This window comes from Naumovozyma castellii, chromosome 4, assembly GCF_000237345.1.
Source record: "Naumovozyma castellii chromosome 4, complete genome".
NCBI lineage: Eukaryota > Fungi > Ascomycota > Saccharomycetes > Saccharomycetales > Saccharomycetaceae > Naumovozyma > Naumovozyma castellii.
The window spans coordinates 418551-438915 of record NC_016494.1 but is presented as its reverse complement, the minus strand read 5'-3'; the positions used below and the strand labels follow the sequence as shown (position 1 = coordinate 438915).

General features: G+C 36.4%; 11 protein-coding genes and 1 non-coding gene across 12 annotated transcripts; 7 read left to right on the top strand and 5 right to left on the bottom strand.

Annotated features, from left to right (window-relative positions):
* Positions 1-199: 199 nt before the first annotated feature.
* On the bottom strand, positions 200-1120 carry NCAS0D02340 (uncharacterized protein; the record flags this gene model as incomplete). Its single annotated transcript, XM_003676128.1, has 1 exon — positions 200-1120. The coding sequence occupies one exon, from the start codon at positions 1118-1120 to the stop codon at positions 200-202; it is 921 nt and encodes a 306-aa protein (XP_003676176.1).
* Positions 1121-1597: 477 nt separating this feature from the next.
* ELP6 (Elongator subunit ELP6) lies at positions 1598-2401 on the top strand (the record flags this gene model as incomplete). The annotated part of the gene is made up of 1 exon (XM_003676127.1): positions 1598-2401. One exon carries the CDS (start codon positions 1598-1600, stop codon positions 2399-2401), a length of 804 nt encoding a protein of 267 aa, XP_003676175.1.
* Positions 2402-2458: 57 nt separating this feature from the next.
* Positions 2459-4201, bottom strand: TGL3 (bifunctional triglyceride lipase/lysophosphatidylethanolamine acyltransferase; the record flags this gene model as incomplete). Its single annotated transcript, XM_003676126.1, has 1 exon — positions 2459-4201. One exon carries the CDS (start codon positions 4199-4201, stop codon positions 2459-2461), a length of 1743 nt encoding a protein of 580 aa, XP_003676174.1.
* A 341-nt stretch (positions 4202-4542) lies between these two features.
* On the top strand, positions 4543-5244 carry PRE5 (proteasome core particle subunit alpha 6; the record flags this gene model as incomplete). The annotated part of the gene is made up of 1 exon (XM_003676125.1): positions 4543-5244. One exon carries the CDS (start codon positions 4543-4545, stop codon positions 5242-5244), a length of 702 nt encoding a protein of 233 aa, XP_003676173.1.
* Positions 5245-5748: 504 nt separating this feature from the next.
* Positions 5749-5832, top strand: NCAS0Dtrna8L. Its single transcript has one exon. It is a non-coding gene; the product is annotated as a tRNA-Leu (tRNA).
* Positions 5833-6163: 331 nt separating this feature from the next.
* On the top strand, positions 6164-6841 carry GLC8 (PP1-complex regulatory subunit GLC8; the record flags this gene model as incomplete). Its single annotated transcript, XM_003676124.1, has 1 exon — positions 6164-6841. The coding sequence occupies one exon, from the start codon at positions 6164-6166 to the stop codon at positions 6839-6841; it is 678 nt and encodes a 225-aa protein (XP_003676172.1).
* Positions 6842-7059: 218 nt separating this feature from the next.
* UPA2 (putative methyltransferase) lies at positions 7060-8196 on the top strand (the record flags this gene model as incomplete). Its single annotated transcript, XM_003676123.1, has 1 exon — positions 7060-8196. One exon carries the CDS (start codon positions 7060-7062, stop codon positions 8194-8196), a length of 1137 nt encoding a protein of 378 aa, XP_003676171.1.
* Positions 8197-8663: 467 nt separating this feature from the next.
* On the top strand, positions 8664-11090 carry NIP1 (translation initiation factor eIF3 core subunit c; the record flags this gene model as incomplete). The annotated part of the gene is made up of 1 exon (XM_003676122.1): positions 8664-11090. One exon carries the CDS (start codon positions 8664-8666, stop codon positions 11088-11090), a length of 2427 nt encoding a protein of 808 aa, XP_003676170.1.
* Positions 11091-11583: 493 nt separating this feature from the next.
* Positions 11584-14859, top strand: PSE1 (importin PSE1; the record flags this gene model as incomplete). Its single annotated transcript, XM_003676121.1, has 1 exon — positions 11584-14859. One exon carries the CDS (start codon positions 11584-11586, stop codon positions 14857-14859), a length of 3276 nt encoding a protein of 1091 aa, XP_003676169.1.
* A 297-nt stretch (positions 14860-15156) lies between these two features.
* On the bottom strand, positions 15157-16950 carry DIP5 (dicarboxylic amino acid permease; the record flags this gene model as incomplete). The annotated part of the gene is made up of 1 exon (XM_003676120.1): positions 15157-16950. One exon carries the CDS (start codon positions 16948-16950, stop codon positions 15157-15159), a length of 1794 nt encoding a protein of 597 aa, XP_003676168.1.
* Positions 16951-18375: 1425 nt separating this feature from the next.
* DIM1 (putative dimethyladenosine transferase) lies at positions 18376-19335 on the bottom strand (the record flags this gene model as incomplete). Its single annotated transcript, XM_003676119.1, has 1 exon — positions 18376-19335. One exon carries the CDS (start codon positions 19333-19335, stop codon positions 18376-18378), a length of 960 nt encoding a protein of 319 aa, XP_003676167.1.
* A 314-nt stretch (positions 19336-19649) lies between these two features.
* On the bottom strand, positions 19650-20336 carry ACM1 (Acm1p; the record flags this gene model as incomplete). The annotated part of the gene is made up of 1 exon (XM_003676118.1): positions 19650-20336. One exon carries the CDS (start codon positions 20334-20336, stop codon positions 19650-19652), a length of 687 nt encoding a protein of 228 aa, XP_003676166.1.
* Positions 20337-20365: the final 29 nt, after the last annotated feature.

Here is a 20365-nt window from a genome sequence, read left to right as displayed (position 1 = left end):
CCCGGAGCATCTGTAGTGGTGGAAGGAACGGCTCGAATGCCAAAGTTAGGGTTCATTTACATCGGATTCCGATAAACCGACTTCATTCTACAGTATTATATGATGAGTAATGTTATGTTATGGTTGGTTATGAAATAATACGTATATATAACGGAACGAATAGCATATTGACCCTCACGGGCGTGTATGCATGTGCGGTTTAGTATATCTTCTTCTTCTCGTCCACGGAAATCTCACCGGCACCCGTGTTGGTGACCAACATCAATCCACCAATGATACTTAGATTTTGGTAAAATTCGTACTTGAGGAAATCTCTCTTGGTAAAATCATAGAACCAATAATTGTTCAACATGACATTGTAGAAAGTAAGGATTAACCCCAATACAATACTGGCAAACTTAGTCTTGAATCCAATGGCAAAGCAAACAGTGAAGATGATAGTAAGGAAAACGGTGATCCAGGATTTGGAAAACGTGAACCCAATAAACATAATGACAATTAATATTCTGCCCGCTAATAGCAAAAACCCTCTATTTTGTTCATTTTTGCTATTCAATTCAGGTAACATCCCAAATGTCATCTTATTTTGCACAATGGAATCACTAAAGGCAATTAACAACCCACCAATGACACTCACATTTCTTAATAAAAAGGCTGAGCCAGTGACAAGACCATAAACAATACCCTGCAATACAATAGATGCGACTAAAATCCCCGTAGCATAAACAGTGTTCTTTCTTAGCACCAATAACGTAGCACCAATGGGCATTGCAATAAGAACCGTCAACAGAAACACAACAACAAAAAAGTATGGAATATGCTTCCATTTGTTCAAATAAAAGACTTGATCCGACCATTGAGTCAAGATACGGAAGGAATCCTCATAAAAAGTGGCAACGATGAAAAATCTAGCGATTGCGGGGATATGAGGTCTCAATTTCTGTACAAATGGTGTGGAAGTCAGATCTTCAATCTTGTCGGCAAATTCTTCAAATTTCTTTACGGATTGCTTCAAATAAGCATTAGTAGTAGGGAATTGTTGTTGAAGGGTGGGTTTACCTTGGAATCCACCGTTTGGGAACCCATTGAGATTGTTTACTGGCGTACCTCTATAAGACATCTTAAATCTAGTTTAGTTCTTGCTATTCAATATGAGTCTCTCTTACCAAATTTCTGCTCTTAAAATAGAAATATGGAGATAGTCTTGTTGGTTAAATGATCAAAGGATGAAAGCAAGCGTTGTAATTTAATTTGTTTCAAAAAACCGGATTACGTAACCACTCAGACTTTTAAAGGGAGTCAGTCCTCAAAATAAAATAAACAGTTCAATATAGTACATAAAGAAGTTGAAACTCCCTTCACAATTGAAAGAATAAGTTATTAGCGTTTCTAATTTACTTATATACCGAGTTACTATACGATGAAGTCTATACCTAAATCCGACCCATCTGGCCCATACTAATTTGTGTCGGGATATTCTGCGATGAGCGCACATTGAAAAATTATAAACTGATTAATTGCCATTTTTCAGTTAACTGAGGTAAATTAGTAAGCTCTTTCATTACTTCATTCTCATTATTGCAAACACAGCAACAAGATGGGTGACGTTCAAAGACAGGACTTGACGATTTTCAACGATCAATCAGCTTTAAGTAGAGAGCTCTTCAACGGAAACGCTCATAACGTGATATTATTGACATCCACATCCTCCACTCAACCATTTTGGCTGATAAATGCATTAATTGAAACAGCAGTCTATGGATCACCATATTCGGTGAATTTATCGTCCCCTCCATCCAGCTCTCAATTACAACAAATCAACACAACTGCATCTTTGACGATCGGTTCATTTGTTCACGAATCTCAATTTTATGTCAATGCATTCCAAAAATTAAAGATTAATGCCAACTCATACAAAATCTTAGATTTCTTGACTGATTTCCTAATGAATCACATCATTAATAAACCCAAATTGAAAATTTTCCAGTCATTATTAGAATTATTCCCCAATGATTCAACCTCTACTATAATCTTGGAACAACCTGAACTATTATTTTCATTAGTAGATGGGTTAACCAGTGATGAACTTAATGAATTATTCATTAAACCCTTGGCAAAGAGATGCGGATTGCTAATAATAACTACCTCAGTGGACCTGTATCAGAAGGATTATTCTATGACTAAGGACGTCACAGAATTCATGAGATTTATAAATTCATGTTTCCATATTAGTATAGCTGTCCTAAGTTTACAACCTTTGGAAACAGGGAGAGCCAAAGATATTACTGGGTCATTGAAGATTACAAGAGGTGGTGCCACATCGAATCATTTATCAACACATGTGGTGGAAAATGAATATCTATATTTGAATGAAAAGGATTCAACTAAACTTTTCTATTGAATGAATGAATATTTTTAATTTGATTATGTAGATTAAAATTATAATATAGAATATATATCATTTGTTTCTTCTTATCCTTATTATCTCATCTAATTTAAACTCTACTGTGCAACGTGTCTTAATTAAGGATAGAACGGGCCATGTACTTTGTTCACCACATTGAATCCAATAAGGAATATTATCCAATTGACCTTCAATAATTCTTGTCACCGAAAGACTCTTGATTTTGGGAACTATTGCAATTTCAATGGCAGATCGAGGCGTCTTTTCATCGATAATTAACCTCTTCACCCATGAACTTAATAATCCTAAATTATCCAATACCTGCATTCTATGATGAAATTCCATTGTAGCAATATTTTTCAACTTCCTCTCTAAATGATACTTGAATTTGAACGCCAAGGGTTCCATCTCAGTAAAATTTAATTGTGGGATACCTAATTCGGGCAAATTTATCCCATTGTCCGTCTCCGGATAATGCTTATAGTAATAATATTTTGATGTTTTAATTTCATGTTTTAAATCATTTACCACTAAGGGTGCTAAATATGGTCTTGCCAGTGAAACGATAAAATTATTCACATTGAATAATTCAGTCAATCTCGTATATGGGCTTTCTGTCTCGTCCGGTATTATGGCATTTTCTGGAGTCAGGAAACTGTTCCTTAGATTCTTATCCTCTGAAAGGTATAATTCCACTTCATTATTAAGATTCTTACAAAGCAATTTTGTGTCCTCCGAAATTACACCTGAACCAAGGCTACAATTGATAGCAGAACTGATCAAGATATTTGGAGTGGTCACATAATTTAGTAAATTAGGACATGATTTATCAGTTGGGTGAATGACAATATTGAAAACTTTCCCGGTCATTTGATATGCTTCTTCAAATGTTATCTCTTTAACAATATATTTCAAAACAAATTGGCAAAATAAATACACATCTTGTGAATAACCATGATGAATTAAATTTTGAATCAATGTACCTAAATTCAAATGCTGTTCTAGATTCCCATATCCGCAACTTTTTAATAATTGGAAATCATCCTTAATTACATTTAAAATGTTATCTCCAGTTAATAATTCAGTCAATTCTTCATTCGACATGCAACCATATATACTTGCAATGCAAGCCCCCATGGAACTTCCACTAATGATATTGGGGATTAAATCCTGTGATAGCAACCCCTTAATGACACCAAGATGGAAAAGTCCAAACAATGACCCACCTTGTAATATTAATGCAGTAGTCCCCAAAGACAACTTACATCTTTGGAAAAACGCTGTGGGCACCATTGCAGAATCTAAGATATCCAACCCTTCAATAGTCTTATCCAAGAATTGTTCAATAAGTAACTTGGTTCCTAATAATGACTTGGTAAACAATTTTTTATCCACAATCCCAGCAAAATTCCTTAACATACAGGCTCCCGTTGTTGAGAATTTCTCCTTTATTGCCTCTAAATCTCCACTGTCCAATGCCTTCTGTAAAGTAGAATATTGTTCCAATACAGAATTAAAATCATACCTCCTAGAAAAGAAATTTCGTCTCCATAGGTTAGCACCAGTAATCTCATCCACCATGCTAGCGGTATTACACCACATATCGTACGTTTCACAATGGTCTAGTTCTTTAATGGCTTCATAATATACCACTCGAGAATGTGGTCTCACATAATTTATAAGTTTGTAGGTCCAAAACAGAATGATATCTGTAATGACATGAAGTACATCCCATACAAAAGGAGGGATGTGGTCCAGTGTCGCGTATACTATTGATAGTAACCAGGTTTTCAACATCGACTATCCAATTACAATTAACACTTTGAATTTCTATCTTTATTTTGCATCGAAATATAACTACGATTAATTCCCTGAGGGTATAGTCTGTTTTAACTAAGGGACCTTGGAGTGTATATACAAGTGATGTGACAATGTCAATCTACAAGATCCTTGGGGTTTACATGCTGGGCATCGCCTTACACGGCTGTTTACTCCACTCCGGGTAACAAATCTAATATTTCAAGTGGCAAATTTCTATAACAGCATAGAGATATTAATTTGCAGTATTCATTGATTCAGGTAGAACACTCAATTAAATCGTTCGCAACTGAATCAATCAACTAGATACCAATTACACAATGTTCAGAAATAATTATGACGGGGACACAGTGACATTTTCTCCAACTGGGAGACTATTCCAAGTAGAGTATGCGCTCGAGGCCATCAAACAGGGGAGTGTAACCGTTGGGTTACGTTCATCAAAATATGCCGTACTTGTGGCATTGAAGAGAAATGCGGATGAACTATCATCTTTCCAGAAGAAAATTATCAAATGTGATGAACATTTGGGACTAGCATTAGCTGGGTTGGCACCTGATGCAAGAGTGTTGAGTAATTACTTGAGACAACAATGTAATTATTCAGATATGGTTTTTAATAGGAAACTATCCGTGGAGAAGGCAGGTCATTTGCTATGTGATAAGGCTCAGAAGAATACTCAGTCATATGGGGGGAGACCTTATGGGGTGGGTCTATTAATTGTTGGATATGATAAGAGTGGACCACATCTTTTGGAGTTTCAACCTTCTGGTAATACTTTAGAATTATATGGGTCAGCCATTGGTGCGAGGTCGCAAGGTGCTAAGACATATTTAGAAAGAGTGTTAGACAAATTTGTTGAAATTGAGGATGCTGAAGAGCTAATTAAGACTGGTGTGGAGGCATTGAAACAATCATTGAAGGACGAAACTCTAAGTACTGATAATTTATCCATTGCTATTGTGGGTGAAGATATTCCATTCACAATGTACGAGGGTGATAATGTAGCAAAATATTTATGATCAAGAAACAAAAATTAACTTAGAGTAATATAAAATAATTCAGTACCAAGTAACACGCATCATCTAGTATGTATATATTAACATACATAGACAAATATTTTCCTAGTAGCCCTATCTTTTAATGCTTCACAATGGAAGTTCAATGAATTAAAATCTTCGGAAAATATTCAAGCAAGCGTTTTAAATGTTTTCTTCTTAAAAAAGAGAATGAAAGATATAAAGTAACTTATCCATTTGTGGATTTGCGGAAGAAGAGACATGTGCAAGAAAAAATGCGAAGACTAACTCAACTTCTTTGAAATAAACTGGGGCCTTAAAACAATTTACACTCAAAATTCCAATCCATTAAAAAAAAGTACTTAAGATACCAATCGCTTAGATGGTTTGTTTACGAAGTAAAGTAGCTAACCTTCCCATAATGGAAGTGAATAGTGTGGCATATGGTCACATGATTTGGCATTAGGATATGAACAAACCTATTTTTAGAAAAAACCAAATTAGTATGGAAGGTTGGCCGAGTGGTCTAAGGCGGCAGACTTAAGATCTGTTGGACGGTTGTCCGCGCGAGTTCGAACCTCGCATCCTTCATTATTTTTTTATATATTCTTTATTCTAACTTGAGTAATTCAAATGTAGTTAAGATTATTTTAATTGAACAATCATTGCCCCAAGCTTAAAGAAAAATAGAATCCTCTTTCTTGTAAAATCCTTTAATGAATATAGGTTGCGTGTGTAGCTTCAATATATATTTTCCAAATTTTACCCGGTTAGATTTTTTTGTTTCTCACCAGATCTTTTGACATGAAGTAAAAAAGGGATTTTGACCACCGAATGTACAGTGAGAACTAATAATACACACCATCAGAGAGATAGACTAACAAACGAAACATTGCACTTATACATAGCATTATACTAAAGAATGGGAGGTATATTAAAGAATCCATTACCAAGAGACCAAATAACGAAAGATGAAACGGAGTCTTCTCTGAGTGAATTTAGAAAACAGGTTCTTAAGAATACTCAGTTGAATGCTAAACTAACTAACGAGGCGAATAAGAAACTACAACAACAACAATTTAGTGCTCTCCATGGAGGTCCTCCAAAGGATACGTTGACTTTGAAACATGAAGAAGAGGAAAGATTACAATGGAATCAAAAAAATTTGAGTGAGAATGAAATTACGAAGCAACAATTTGCTGATATTCATATTGATGAGCCAAAGACTCCTTATCAAGGGGCTGTAGATCCTAATGGAGAGTATTATCATGTCGATGAAGAAGATGAGGAATATTTGAGAAAAGTCAATGGAGGAGATGATATTCCTCCAATAAATGATGCCGACGATTTAGAGAATTTTACCTTGGGTGAACCTGAATTTAATATGGAAGAGACGGATAATAAAGATCAAAGTAATACCATTGAAAAAAATGTGAGTATAGTTGAAAATAATGACGAAAATAGTGATGAGGAAGCAGCAAAACATAGACGATTTGAAGAAATGAGAAAGAAACATTACGATTTGAAAGAGGTCTTTAAAAACAGACGTATCCATGAAAAAGACCCTGTTGATGAGGATGACAGTGATAATAATAATTGATGCACCTATACCGTACAACTATTAAAAAAATATATATATAATCTAATTCATTTTCCATAAATTATCATACATGTTAATAGCGTCGCTTACTACGAGCTGAAAATTTTTGAACTCATCGCCTGAAATATATGAATTCTGCAATGATCTACTTATAGCTAGGGAAGCATTTAATATAACTAAACTAAATAGTCAAATAGAATATCAGAAAGCTACCCATTATGCCACCAAAGAGAAAAGCCACAGAAAATGTTACTTCAAATAAAAAAAAATCAAAGGTTTTGGAACCAACAAAGAAATCTAAAACATCTATTAAAGTTTTGTCCAAGAAATTGAATTACTCATTATGCATCCCAACCACAATATTAGCAAACTGTACCAATTTAGAACAGATTACACATGTAGTCTACCAAATAGCAAAAGCAGCCACGATATTTAATGCAGGTGAAATAGTCATATTGGATATGGGTGACAGAAAGGAAACCAAAATAACTGAAGAGAAAGAGGAGAAGAAGAAGAAGAAGACAGACGCAAGATTATCAGATTCTATGCTTATTGCATCATTATTACAATATTTTGTTACACCTCCATATTTGGTGAGTACTGTGTTTAAGAAACAATTCATGAAATATTTTACTGTGGCATCCAAGCTGCCTAGATTATCAGCATTACCATTCATGAGATATCTTAATGAAGACAATGGTCGTTATAGAGAAGGTTTAGCAATTAGAATGACGAAACCGGGCTCTAATAGTAATTCTAAGAAAGAATTCAAACAGACTAAATATATTAACATTGGGAAAGAGAAGAACCTGGAATTGAAAAAACAATTGGTGCCAGTCAATGTTAGAGTCACTGTGGATACCATTGAAAATCGTGTTGTTTCACCAGAAGAAGCATATGGAGATTACGTTGGAGCGCAGGCCTCATATGGCTACCATGTAAGAATTGCTAAAACATTTGGTGACATATTTACTCAATGTGCATTCCCAAGTGGTTATTCACAGACAGTATGGGTTAATAGTGGTGATTATTATTATGATGAAAAATTGAAAAAGTATTCGAAGGTGGAATCTAAGATTCCTGGAATCACAAAAATTGTTACTGGGGGAGAAATAAGGAAAGCTGATGATGGACAGGAAGAGCCAGTGGATGCCACAAATTTGCTAATAGTATATGGAAAATGGGATCATATTAAACGCAGCTTTCAGGAATCAAAAGAACAATTCGAAGGCTGTGAAGGTGCTCATGAATTTTTTGATGGCCAATTTGAACTTCCTGGTACAGCTCCAGCAGGAAATATTTCCATCCAAGATAGTTGTATGATCTCACTGGCAACTATTCCAACTCTCCTTTAAGTAACGTGAAATTAATCTCATGTAATAGACAGCACAATGTATAGTAAAATAGCATCCATTCTGAAAATGTGGTTTCCGACGTGCGCGATAAGATAAAGCTTCTGCGCAGACCTTTGGATAATCATCCAAATATTGGAAAAAATACTTCTATTTATTCTGTAGAGATCATCATGGTAGTACCATGGTTACAGTCTTCATCTGCAACCAAAGCTTGTCACTATTCGTATTGTATCCTTCATATAGAGTGTCTAAAATCTGACACGCTAGATGACGCGACGTAACTTGTGATTTTTTGCCGAATGAAAAATTTTCTTCAAAAATTTACCTCGCACTAGAAATTGAAAAAGGTCTATGGAATTCAGAAAAGAGACATTGAACGTAAAGATCTAAGGTTGAAATTAGATCATCAATCGATTAGTGAGAAGTTTAACGATAGAGACAGAGACAACATCCATTTATCGACCAGCATGTCTCGTTTTTTCGCATCCACTTATGAATATGATACTTCAAGTTCATCTTCTGAAGAAGATTTACTCTCTTCATCTGAAGAAGAATTCCTAGGTTCCTCTTCCGGAGAAGAATCTGAAGATTCCATCTTCAATGAATCCGAATCTGAAGCCGAATCCGATTATGATACAGATGATTCCGAAGGTAAACCATATGGCCCTGATTGGTTTAAGAAACCAGAATTTAGAAAGCCAGGTGGTGGTAGTGGAGCTAATAAATTCTTGAAAGGTGCCAATTATTCCGAATCTGATGAAGAATCCAGCGACGAGGGTAAGAAGGTTGTTAAATCAGCAAAGGAGAAATTGTTAGATGAAATGCAAGCTGTTTATGACAACATCGAAACCGCAGAAATGTCTGAAGACTGGATCAGTATCTCTAATGAATTTGATAATATTACTCGTTTGTTAGTTAGAGCACACCAATTAAGTTTAGGTACTCCATACATTTTCATTAAGGTTGTTGCTCAAATAGAAGATTTGGTTTCTGCCACTTCTCAAAATGATATTAAGAACAAAGCGGTTGCCAGAGCATATAACACCACCAAACAAAGAGTTAAGAAGGTATCCAGAGAAAATGAAGAACTATTGGCTAAGTTTAGAGAAGACCCTGAATCATTAGAAAAGGAAAGCGCTGCCGATATGGCCTCTTCTCTAGGTGGTCTACAAGCGGTTAACTTTGGTAAGGCAGCCAACCTATCTGATGTGGCTACTGCCACTTCAGAAGTAAGTTTCTTTACTACTTTGCGTATTGTTATGGATTCAAGAGGTAAGAAGAATGTTAACCAGCAAGATTTATTGAAAACATTGGAAGAATTGTTAGATTTGGCTAAGAGCCCATATGAATCCATCATGGCATATTTGACATTGGTTCCAATGAGATTTGATGTCTCATCTACCCTATCGTATCAACCAATCGATCAATGGAAGGCATCTTTTAACGACATTGTTAACTTAATGACTATTTTAGATAACAATTTTTCAACTTATCAAGTTTCTGAGTTAGCTGCCCCAGCTGAATTCCTTGAAGACGAACCTGAAGCTGATTCTAATGGTGTTAAGAAGTTATTAGGGTCTTTATTCTCATTTGTTGAAAGATTGGATGATGAATTCAAAAAGTCCTTATTGAATATTGATCCACATTCTAGTGATTACTTGATTCGTTTGAAGGATGAACAATCTATCTACAATTTGATTTTGAGAGTTCAATTATACTTAGAAGCTACATTACCAGCCGACGAACAGGAAAGATTGATAGCTCGTGCCTTCGTGAAGAGATTAAACCACATTTACTATAAATCAGAGAAACTAATTGCTAAAATGGAATCCAATGCCTGGAAGTCTGTCCCATCCAATTATTCCTCCAAGTTTGTTGCACGTCAAGATACTATTGACAGCGCTTATGTCAAGAACCTTGTCAATACGCTTTCTGGAATTCTCTCCAAGAATAATAACAATGATGTGCGCATGCGTGCTGTCCTATATAACATTTATTTTGCTGCATTGAACGTTGATTTCCACCAAGCCAAGGATATGTTATTGAACTCAGGGGTTCAAACTCACATTAACACTTCTAACCCATCCCTACAGATCTTATTTAATAGAGTTGTCGTTCAATTAGGTTTAGCTGCATTCAAAGCCTGTTTGATCGAAGAATGTCATCAAGTCCTAAATGAGCTATTATCTACTCCACATCTAAGAGAAATCTTGGGTCAACAAACTTTACAAAGAATCAGCAGTACGACAGATGATCGTGAACAGCAATGTCTACCATACCATCAACATATCAATCTTGATTTAATCGATGTCGTATTCATGACTTGTTCATTATTGATTGAAATACCACAAATGGCTGCGTTCTTCTCTGGTATCAAGGTCAAGAGATTCCCACATTCTCAAAAGTCTATTCGTCGTGCCTTAGATTACTCTGAGAAGGTCAGTTTCCAGGGGCCACCAGAAACACTAAGGGACTTTGTTTTATTTGCTGCAAAAGCTATGCAAAAGGGTGACTGGAACAAGTCTATTGAATATTTGAAAAAAATTCAATCCTGGAATTTACTACCTAATAGTGCTACCGTGATGGAAAACTTAACGGAAAGAGTTCAAGTTGAATCTTTGAAGACATACTTCTTTACTTACAAGAGGTTTTATGCTAGCTTCTCTGTTAAGAAATTATCTGAATTATTCAGTCTACCAGAAGCCAAGATTATAACAATTTTGGAATCTGTAATTTCACAATACGATATTGCAGCTAAATTTAATGAAGAAAATACCATCTTAATTGTCGAGAAGGGTGATGAGATCACCAAATTAGAAGAAATTGCCTTGAAATTGAACAAGGAAGTTAAAATTGTAAAAGAACGTCTGAACCCATCTAATAATCATCGTTAAGCCATATAATATATTGTCTTGGTTTCCTCCCACTGTGTAGATACATTTACGGTTAGATATAAAAGCCTGTACACTATAATAAAATTTACGTACTATTACTTTATTCATATAAATTGGCCTAAAAGGCTACAAACTTTCCAAAGAAGATGCAATGTGTTTTTTTACGCGTGTTCTCTCTACGGCATTTTCTCTGAGCGCCACAAACAATATCACAAAATTTGATTGACCGGGTGATTTGTGCCGTTTCTAATGATAATCTAAAAAAGATTGAAAAATTTCCTAAGTTGATGCAAATTGTCAAAAAGGTTAGTGTCTTCGATAAATTAAAATGATTCATCGGTTGACATCTTTTTATCAACAATAGGTCGTGTTACTTTTCCAGAGAAACTGATCACCTCTGACATTGTTCTTGAGATTAGCAAGAATTTTAAAACTTCAAAATAAGCAATTAGACACGTTGCAAAAAAGACAACACAGATTTTGAGTAGCAACAATGTCAGCATTATCAACGGATGTAAATAATACTCTGTTGCAACTATTGCAAGGATTTTCCTCTCCAAACAATGAAATCCGTGCTGCAGCAGAAAAGACTTTAGATCAAAATTGGATCACACCAGAAAATATCGAAGTATTGTTGGTTTTTCTTTCTGAACAGGCAGCCTTTTCGCAGGATCCAACAACATCTGCGTTATCGGCAGTTTTGTTCAGAAAACTAGCATTGAGGGCTCCTCCCTCATCAAAAACAGTTATTATTGCCAAGAACATTACTCACATCAATAAACCAGCATTGAGCCAGATCCGTAAAACACTACTAGAAGGTTTTATTTCCGAAAGACCTGGCACTATTAGACATAAGTTATCCGATGCCATTGCCGAATGTGCCCAAGATGACTTACCTGAATGGCCGGAATTACTACAGACTCTTATCGAATCATTGAAAAGTCCGGACGCTAACTTTAGAGAGTCAAGTTATAGAATTCTATCTTCTGTTCCTCATTTAATTAATAATGTTGATGTCATGAGTATATTGCCTATCTTTGAATTGGGATTTACTGACTCCAATGACAATGTGAAAATTGCAGCAGTTACAGCCTTTGTAGGATATTTTAAACAACTTCCAAAGCAAAATTGGTCCAAATTAGGTGTGTTATTACCAAGTTTGTTGAATAGTTTACCAAGATTTTTGGATGATGGTAAAGATGATGCATTGGCTGCAGTTTTTGAGTCATTGATAGAGTTGGTAGAGTTGGCTCCAAAGTTATTTAAGGATATGTTCAATCAACTAATACAATTCTCCGACATGGTTATTAAAAATGCCGATCTAGAAACTCAAGCCAGAACCACATCCTTAGAATTATTGACAGTATTCAGTGAGAATGCTCCATTGATGTGTAAATCTAATCCAGCATACGCACAATCGATTATTCTGGATACCTTATTGATGATGACTGAAGTGTCCCCAGATGACGATGATGCTAGTGAATGGAAGGATGCAGACGACACCGATGATGAAGAAGAAGTGACATATGATCATGCACGTCAATCATTAGATAGAGTGGCATTGAAACTAGGTGGTAAATATTTGGCTCCTCCACTTTTCCAGTATTTGCAGCAAATGATCTCCTCTCCAGATTGGAGACAACGTTATGCCGCACTAATGGCTCTTTCTTCCGCCGCTGAAGGTTGTCAAGACGTACTAATTGGCGAGATCCCAAAGATTTTGGACATGGTATTGCCCTTAATTAATGATCCACATCCAAGAGTCCAATATGGTTGTTGTAACGTTTTAGGTCAAATTTCTACTGATTTCAACCCAATAATTCAGAAGACTGCACATGATAGAATTTTACCAGCACTTATATCTAAATTGACTCCATCTTCTCTGGAAAGAGTTCAAACACATGCAGCTGCTGCACTAGTTAATTTTTCTGAACATGCTGATGAAGGTATCATAGAACCTTATTTGGATAGTTTATTAACCAGTCTTCTAACATTATTGCAAAGTAACAAGTTATATGTTCAGGAGCAAGCTTTAACTACAATTGCATTTATTGCAGATGCCTCAAGTGTTAAATTTGTCAAATATTACGACACATTAATGCCATTATTATTGAATGTCTTGAAAACTAACACTGGAAATACTAATGGAATTTTGAAAGGCAAATGTATTGAGTGTGCTACGCTGATTGCGCTTGCTGTAGGTAAGGATAAATTTATGGAGCATTCTCAGGAACTAATTAACATGTTAATTACTCACCAAGATTCATGCACAGATGATGATGACCCTGTAAAGCCATACCTTGAACAAGGTTGGAGTAGAATATGTCGTATTCTCAGGGACGACTTTATTCCACTATTACCAATTGTTCTTCCACCACTATTGGAGTCCGCCAAGGCCACCCAAGATGTTAGTTTAATTGAGGAGGAAGAAGCCGCTAATTTCCAACAGTACATGGATTGGGATGTTGTCCAAATTCAAGGTAAGCACATTGCTATACACACATCTATTCTAGACGATAAAGTATCTGCCATGGAATTATTACAAGTCTACTGTACCGTATTGAAAAGTCATTTTGCTGCATATGTTAACGAAATTATGACTGAAATTGCCATCCCATCTATTGATTTCTATTTACATGATGGTGTCCGTGCTACAGGTGCCAGTTTGATTCCTACTTTACTATCTGCACTTGTTTCTACTACAGGGACAGAAGATGCCAATGTGTTGGCATTATGGCATTCAGCATCTAAAAAGTTAATATCTGGTATTATATCTGAACCAATGCCAGAAATTACACAAATGTACCATAATTCTTTATCAGAAGGGATGCTAATTATGGGAACTAATTGTTTGAGTGATGAGTTATTAAGAGGTTATACTGAAGGTACCAAGGCGAACCTTTCTGACATTTATGAAAGAACGAAAGAACGCCATAACGAAGATGATGAATATAACGAAGATGTGGATGATGAACTTGATGGTTACACCGATGAGGATTTATTAGATGAAATTAATAAATCATTAGCCACCGTTTTCAAGACACAAGGTGAAAGATATTTGAATTCCATTCAAGAAATATGGCCATTAATCAACACCTACTTACAAGATAACGAAGTCACGCTGTTATTGTTTGCCCTTGTTGCTATTGCAGATATTATTGAATCATATGGTGAATTGACAAGTGGGTTTAAGGACTCATTTATTGATAGAGTCACAGTTTGCTTGGTCAATCCTGATCCAAGTATTCGTCAAGCAGCTTCTTACATCATCGGTGTCTGTAGTCAAGCTGCACCAACAGTATATCATAATGTGTGTGTTTCATCATTGGAGACATTGTTCCAAATATGCAATATTCCAGATGCTAAATCTGAGGATAATATAACGGCTACTAATAATGCAAGTTCTGCCATCGGTAAGATCTTAAGTACTTATGGTAACGATATACCCAATTTGGATTCATATATTTCCAATTGGTTGAAAACCCTCCCCACTTTGGATGATCAAGAGGCTGCCTTATCGAATTATAGAAATATAAAATTACTAATCGATAGTGAATCTCCAGTGGTGTGCGACCCCCCCATGATTCCCGTTGTTGTTGACCATGTTATTCAAGCATTACATAGGAAGGCGATTAATGGGAATTCAGCTTTGGAGATTGTTGATTCAGTGAAGAAATTGTTGGGCAAGTTGCCTCAGAATGATGCGATGGCAATTTTACAAAGATATCCAAGTGATTACATGGAGACTATTCAAAAATGGTTTTCTTAAGAAAAAAGAATAGAACATAATCCTTAGTATAGATTGCATTGGTATAATAAAATTTTGAATATATTATTATATTGCAAAAGTGTATATAAAAATAAGCAAATAGAAAGAAATTTCCAAAAAAAAAAAAAAAAAAAGAAGCTTGCAAGATTGATGAAGTAAACGGGTATTATTGTTTGGAATGCTTATTTATTGAAGGATATATAAGTTATTATGCGAATTATATTTGATTTGAATTGGAATTAATATTACACTTTTGGAAATGTGAATTGTCATAGAGGGGGGAGGGCGGTCGTTGAATTAAAAGATATTGCTTAAGAATTTATCGTAGAACCATTCGAAATTTCTTCCGTTAGCCTTTATTCTTTCCTTTCTAGCAATGTCTTCCAATTTCCCATCTTCTTCCTCTTGATCAATGGCAGCTTTGAAAGTGTAAAGATCCACTTCTAATGGGTCAATAATCTTAGTCTTATAAATGAGTTTATAACCAAAGTAAGAGATGAAAAAGACTGGTATACCAATGTAACCTGTAATGAAAGTCTTGTAATCAAATTGATGACCTAAAAAGACAGTAAAGTTTTTAATCAAAGCGATTAAAGAGCAAAAGAACAAAGCGAAATAAGCACCATAACGTTGACCTGGAGCGACGTATGAAAAAGTGGATTTATCAATACCTTGTGCTCTGACGGCTCTGTCGAATGCCAAATAAGTGACTAGGATACAAATCCAACTTAATAAACCAAAGATGGAAACGACATTGACGAAATAGTTGAAGATCTTAGCGGAACCAGAGGAAACACTCATGTATGCTAAAAGACAGAATAGGACTGATAACCCGAGGGAATAATATGGAATCCCCCATCTGTTAGTTCTTGCAAAAATTTTAGGAGCCTTGTTATCGATGGCTAAACTGTACAAACTTCTGGAAGCGACGTATAAATCTGAGTTACAAGCACTGAAGACAAAGACTAAGACACATGCATTAAAGATGTGTGGTAACACTTTAATTCCTGAGTTAACGATGGCGACGACAAATGGAGAGGCAGCAGCTGAGGTACTCTTGGTCTTAGCTTCTAATAAAAGTGGGTCATCATACCCGACACACATTCCCAATAGTAAGATACTAATTAAATAGAAAATGATGATACGGTACATGGTCAATTTAATAGCCTTTGGAACACTTTTTCTTGGATTTCTAGCTTCACCAACGACAATACCAACCAATTCAGTACCTAAGTAAGCGAAAGTAGCGTAGACAAAGACGGAAACGAAAGCGACAAATTTACCTGTGTCGCCTGTAATTGCTGGAGAATAATTATTGAATGCACCTGGATGTTTCCAGTGTCTGAATCCCAATCTGTCATGATTTGGACCACCACCTAACATTAAGATGAATAATAAGATGATTAAGGCGAACATGACAAGGACTTTGAAACTGGATAACCAGAATTCGAATTCACCAAAGAATTGAACACCTAGTGTATTAATGGCGACGATGACGACTAAGAAGATGGTAATCCAAACACCAGGGTTAACTTTTTCTCTTGGGATCCAGTATTGAATGACTAATGCAGCGGCGGTTAATTGATTTGGAGGTAAGATAAAATATTTGAAAAGGTAGCAATAACCCACAGCGAACCCAAGGGCAGGATCAGCATAACGAGTAGCATAACTTGTGAACCCATCTAATGGGATATAAGAAGCCATTTCCCCCAAAGAGGCCATAGTGAAGAACACTAATAGACCGACAAAGGCGTAGGCGATTAGCATAGAAACTGGACCGGCAGTAGCCAAAGAGTTACCTGTACCGATTAATAGACCAGTACCCAAACTACCACCAATGGCGACCATGGAAACGACTCTTCCCTCCAGAACTTTTTTCAATCTTGTTCCTTCGGTCTTCCCATCGACGTTATAAGAGTCATTTTGGTCTTCTGCACTTGTAGAGAGTGAGATATTATTTTCCAAGTCATCGTGAAGCAGTTCACGTTCCTGGGTGGGGAAAGTCTTTGAATCGACCTTCTTTTGTGGGTCGAAGTATTCTTCGTAGCGATCGGAAGTTGTTTCTTCTGTGAGTACTTCTCTGATTGTCATGTTAGATGAGTAGTTTTTACTTTGCTGACTCAAAACGCAACGACGAAGGACAGGAGTTACTGAGTATACATAGATCGGTCTTTACATACACACCTATATATATGTGTTTAATCTATACGGTTTTTGCAGAGATCCAGTGGTCTCCAAGGGACCACTTTTTTGCAAGTACGTGATTAAAGGCATAAGCAAAGATCGTGACCAGGGGAAGTGGATGTAAATTGCAGCGGGTCAAAGGATGCGGCAATGTCACCCATCGATGTTGAGCATTTACAGCAAATCTTGTCAAATGAGAGGGATAACTGGGTTTTGGTACCACCAGAAGCTGCGGAAATAGAAATCCGCCATCTGAGTGTGACGCAAACAAAAACGAAAACACAATGAGATTCCTTTCCTGCGAGAGGCCCGTAGTCATGTGTTTCTGCGGGCATGCCGTGGACCCCTCTGCGACACCACCGCAGGCACGCACGGAAACGCCGCACGGAAGTGGAGTCAATAGTTTTTGCCCTTTTCCAGGAAAAAAAGCCGTGTCAAAAACTCTCGACGTCTTGTTGTTTTCCGTTCGGTTCCGTTTGGTTCCGTCAAGTCAGGCTGGATGACCGAGATCGGGCAGCCGTCAGCCACACACCCAGGTCCGAGTCTCGGTGTCACATTCAACTGACACGTATCTGCTGTAAATGGGTGTCCAAGAGATATGTGATCCTGTCGGAGTTCCAAAGCAGTGGTTGCCAAGTTTCCATTATTTTAGTCCTGGGACACAAAAGGTACAGCAGCGAGATCTCTTAATCTGTAGCCTCTAGTCTCCCTTTAAGGTTGAGACTTAATTTGAAATCGAGTCATGTCGTAGAACACGATGTGGTGCGTAAATTAAATCCTACAACTACATGAAGCCAGGAATTTTTCTTCCATTTCTCACTCATAAGGGACGGGAGAGCAGATTGTCCTATCGAGGAAAAATTAATGTTTTTTTATTTCATGCACTATTAAAATTTATTAACCAAAGAGAATATAATAAATAAAATTGAAAAGCCTCTAAAAATTGTTTTGAAGTTAACTTATCAATGCTTGCACTAGAGCAAGAGGGCAGTCATTTGTTTCTGTCATGTTGAGTCCTTATTGGCCATGTAATATAATACTTAAGAGAGTTTGATGATGACTACGTGTGGTATGTGCTCATTTGGCGATACATTAAAAAGTGTCTTTCTGTGTCTGTACATTGCTACGTTGTCCATTATATACCTTCGACAAAAATGTTTAGCTTGTTTATTACGGTCATTGACGATGTATTTTGGAGTTTCCCTCCCTTGCCTCAAAACTACTCGAACTTGTTGGTGGTCAGTACAAAATGTAGTAGCTTTCACCGGTCATTTTCAACTTTTCCTTTTAATATACACATCTATAGAAAATAAACAAGCTTTTCCCCTTTACTTAGGAGAAATGAATTCCAACTTGATGGAAGGCGTATAATAATTTCAAAAAATCTGTTTGATCACACTTCCCAGCTCTCTTATCAGCTAACCCTGTTTCCTTCAATACAGTTGCAATTTTCTCCTTGACCACTTCAAGCATAGAACCTTGAGTGTCATCCACCATTTCATTATTCATAGCCAAATAAGTCTTATAGTTCTTCTCTAGAATCTCCAACACAGTCGATGATTTAAAACCTGCCGATATCATTCTATTTTTCCTAACAAATACAATTCTTAATAACCCATCCCATTCATTAAAATCAACTTGTGGCCTTGGTGTCTTAATTTCAATCCTGACAACACTGGATTCAACTTGTGGTGGTGGTCTGAAATTATTTCTTCCCACTTTCATAATATGAGTCACATTAGCCCACATTTGTACATTGGCTGACAGTCTACAATATAATGAATCACCAGGTCTAGCCAACAATCTCATAGCAAATTCTCTTTGAAACATTAAAATGGATACTCTGGGGGGTCTTGGTTGATTAATCAATTTGAAAACTAAAGGTGACGAAATTTGATATGGAGTATTACTGATACAAATATCAAAATAGGGCAAATCTGTCTTCATGAAATCACCTAATAGAATCTCCAATTTCTTCTCACTAGGAGTCCCATGAACACGCTTAGTCAATTCTGCAGCCATTCTGGGATCCATTTCCACTGCTACAACTTTTCTGGCCTGCTCAAGAATTCTTACCGTTAAATTACCAGTACCTGGACCAACTTCTAAGACTATATCAGATGGCTTAATTTGAGCCTTATCGACAATACCTTGTGCCACCAAAGGATTCTTCAATATATGCTGACCTAGATCAGTATTAAATTTGAATACTGAACTTAAATGCTTTTCAGCTGCCACTTGTTTGTTGGTAGTTGGCGCACCAGAATACTTCTTCTTAGCTGCCTTAGCCATCTTTTATCAAATAATCGCGTTTCTGTTTCTATCTGCCTAACTAGATGCTCCAGAATTTCCCACTAATAACTATTTATCTATTCAATACTTAAAGTTGTTATATTTTTGCGATGAGCTTCGGACAAATTTTTTTACTGAAAAATTTCAACCTAACACCACATACAAACTTGGCATACACTTCAGAGAAATTGCTATATAAATACTAAAAAAGAAGGCAGTGGATACGAATGAGATTCGTTATTAAGGAGTACTTTTGTGTGGGGTATCTATAAGTTCTTTTACTTGGTTATATATAATGCTGGCAAATTTTCTGACTAATTTTCACAGATCTTAAATTCTAACTTCCTTACCACTTTGTCCTGATCAATATCATCAGTAGTTTTGGAAGGATGGAGTGATACTAGATTGGTATTGTGGTCCCCATTATTACTGGTAAAGTAGTCCTTTAATTTATGCTTTCTTGGAGGCGTTACAAAACTTGGTAAATGAACTTTCCCGTTTGTATGCAATGTTAATTGCATCCTAGAGTTTGTCTGAGGATTTTCAATGTAACCTTTATACTCCATGATATCTAGATCTTGCAATGGCTTCCTTATACTCGTTTTACTGTTCATTCGCCCTCCCTTTCTATTCATTAGTTTTATTTTAGTGGGAGACACGTTCTCCTTAACGTCTTCGTATTCATTTTCATCATGAAACTGCACTGAACGAGTCAGTAAAAGTTGATGTTCCTCCAAGATGTTAGCTCTCATCTCCGATGTTTCTTCAAACATTTTGAACGGTATGCTAGTTTCTTCAGTTTGACGAGTTCGTCTCTGTGGTGACAAGGACACTTGTCTGACTGGACTTTTCCTCAACGCAAGGTCTATTAGTTGTGAGTTTCTATTGCTTTTCTTTGTGGGTGAGGAATGTGTGCTATCATTTTTGTGTATCGATCTCCTACTGATGCTGTTCACATTTTTGCCTACTAGAGCGGGTCTTCTTTTCATTGGGGATGACATTTGTGTTGGTTTTGTGAGGTATCGAGTTT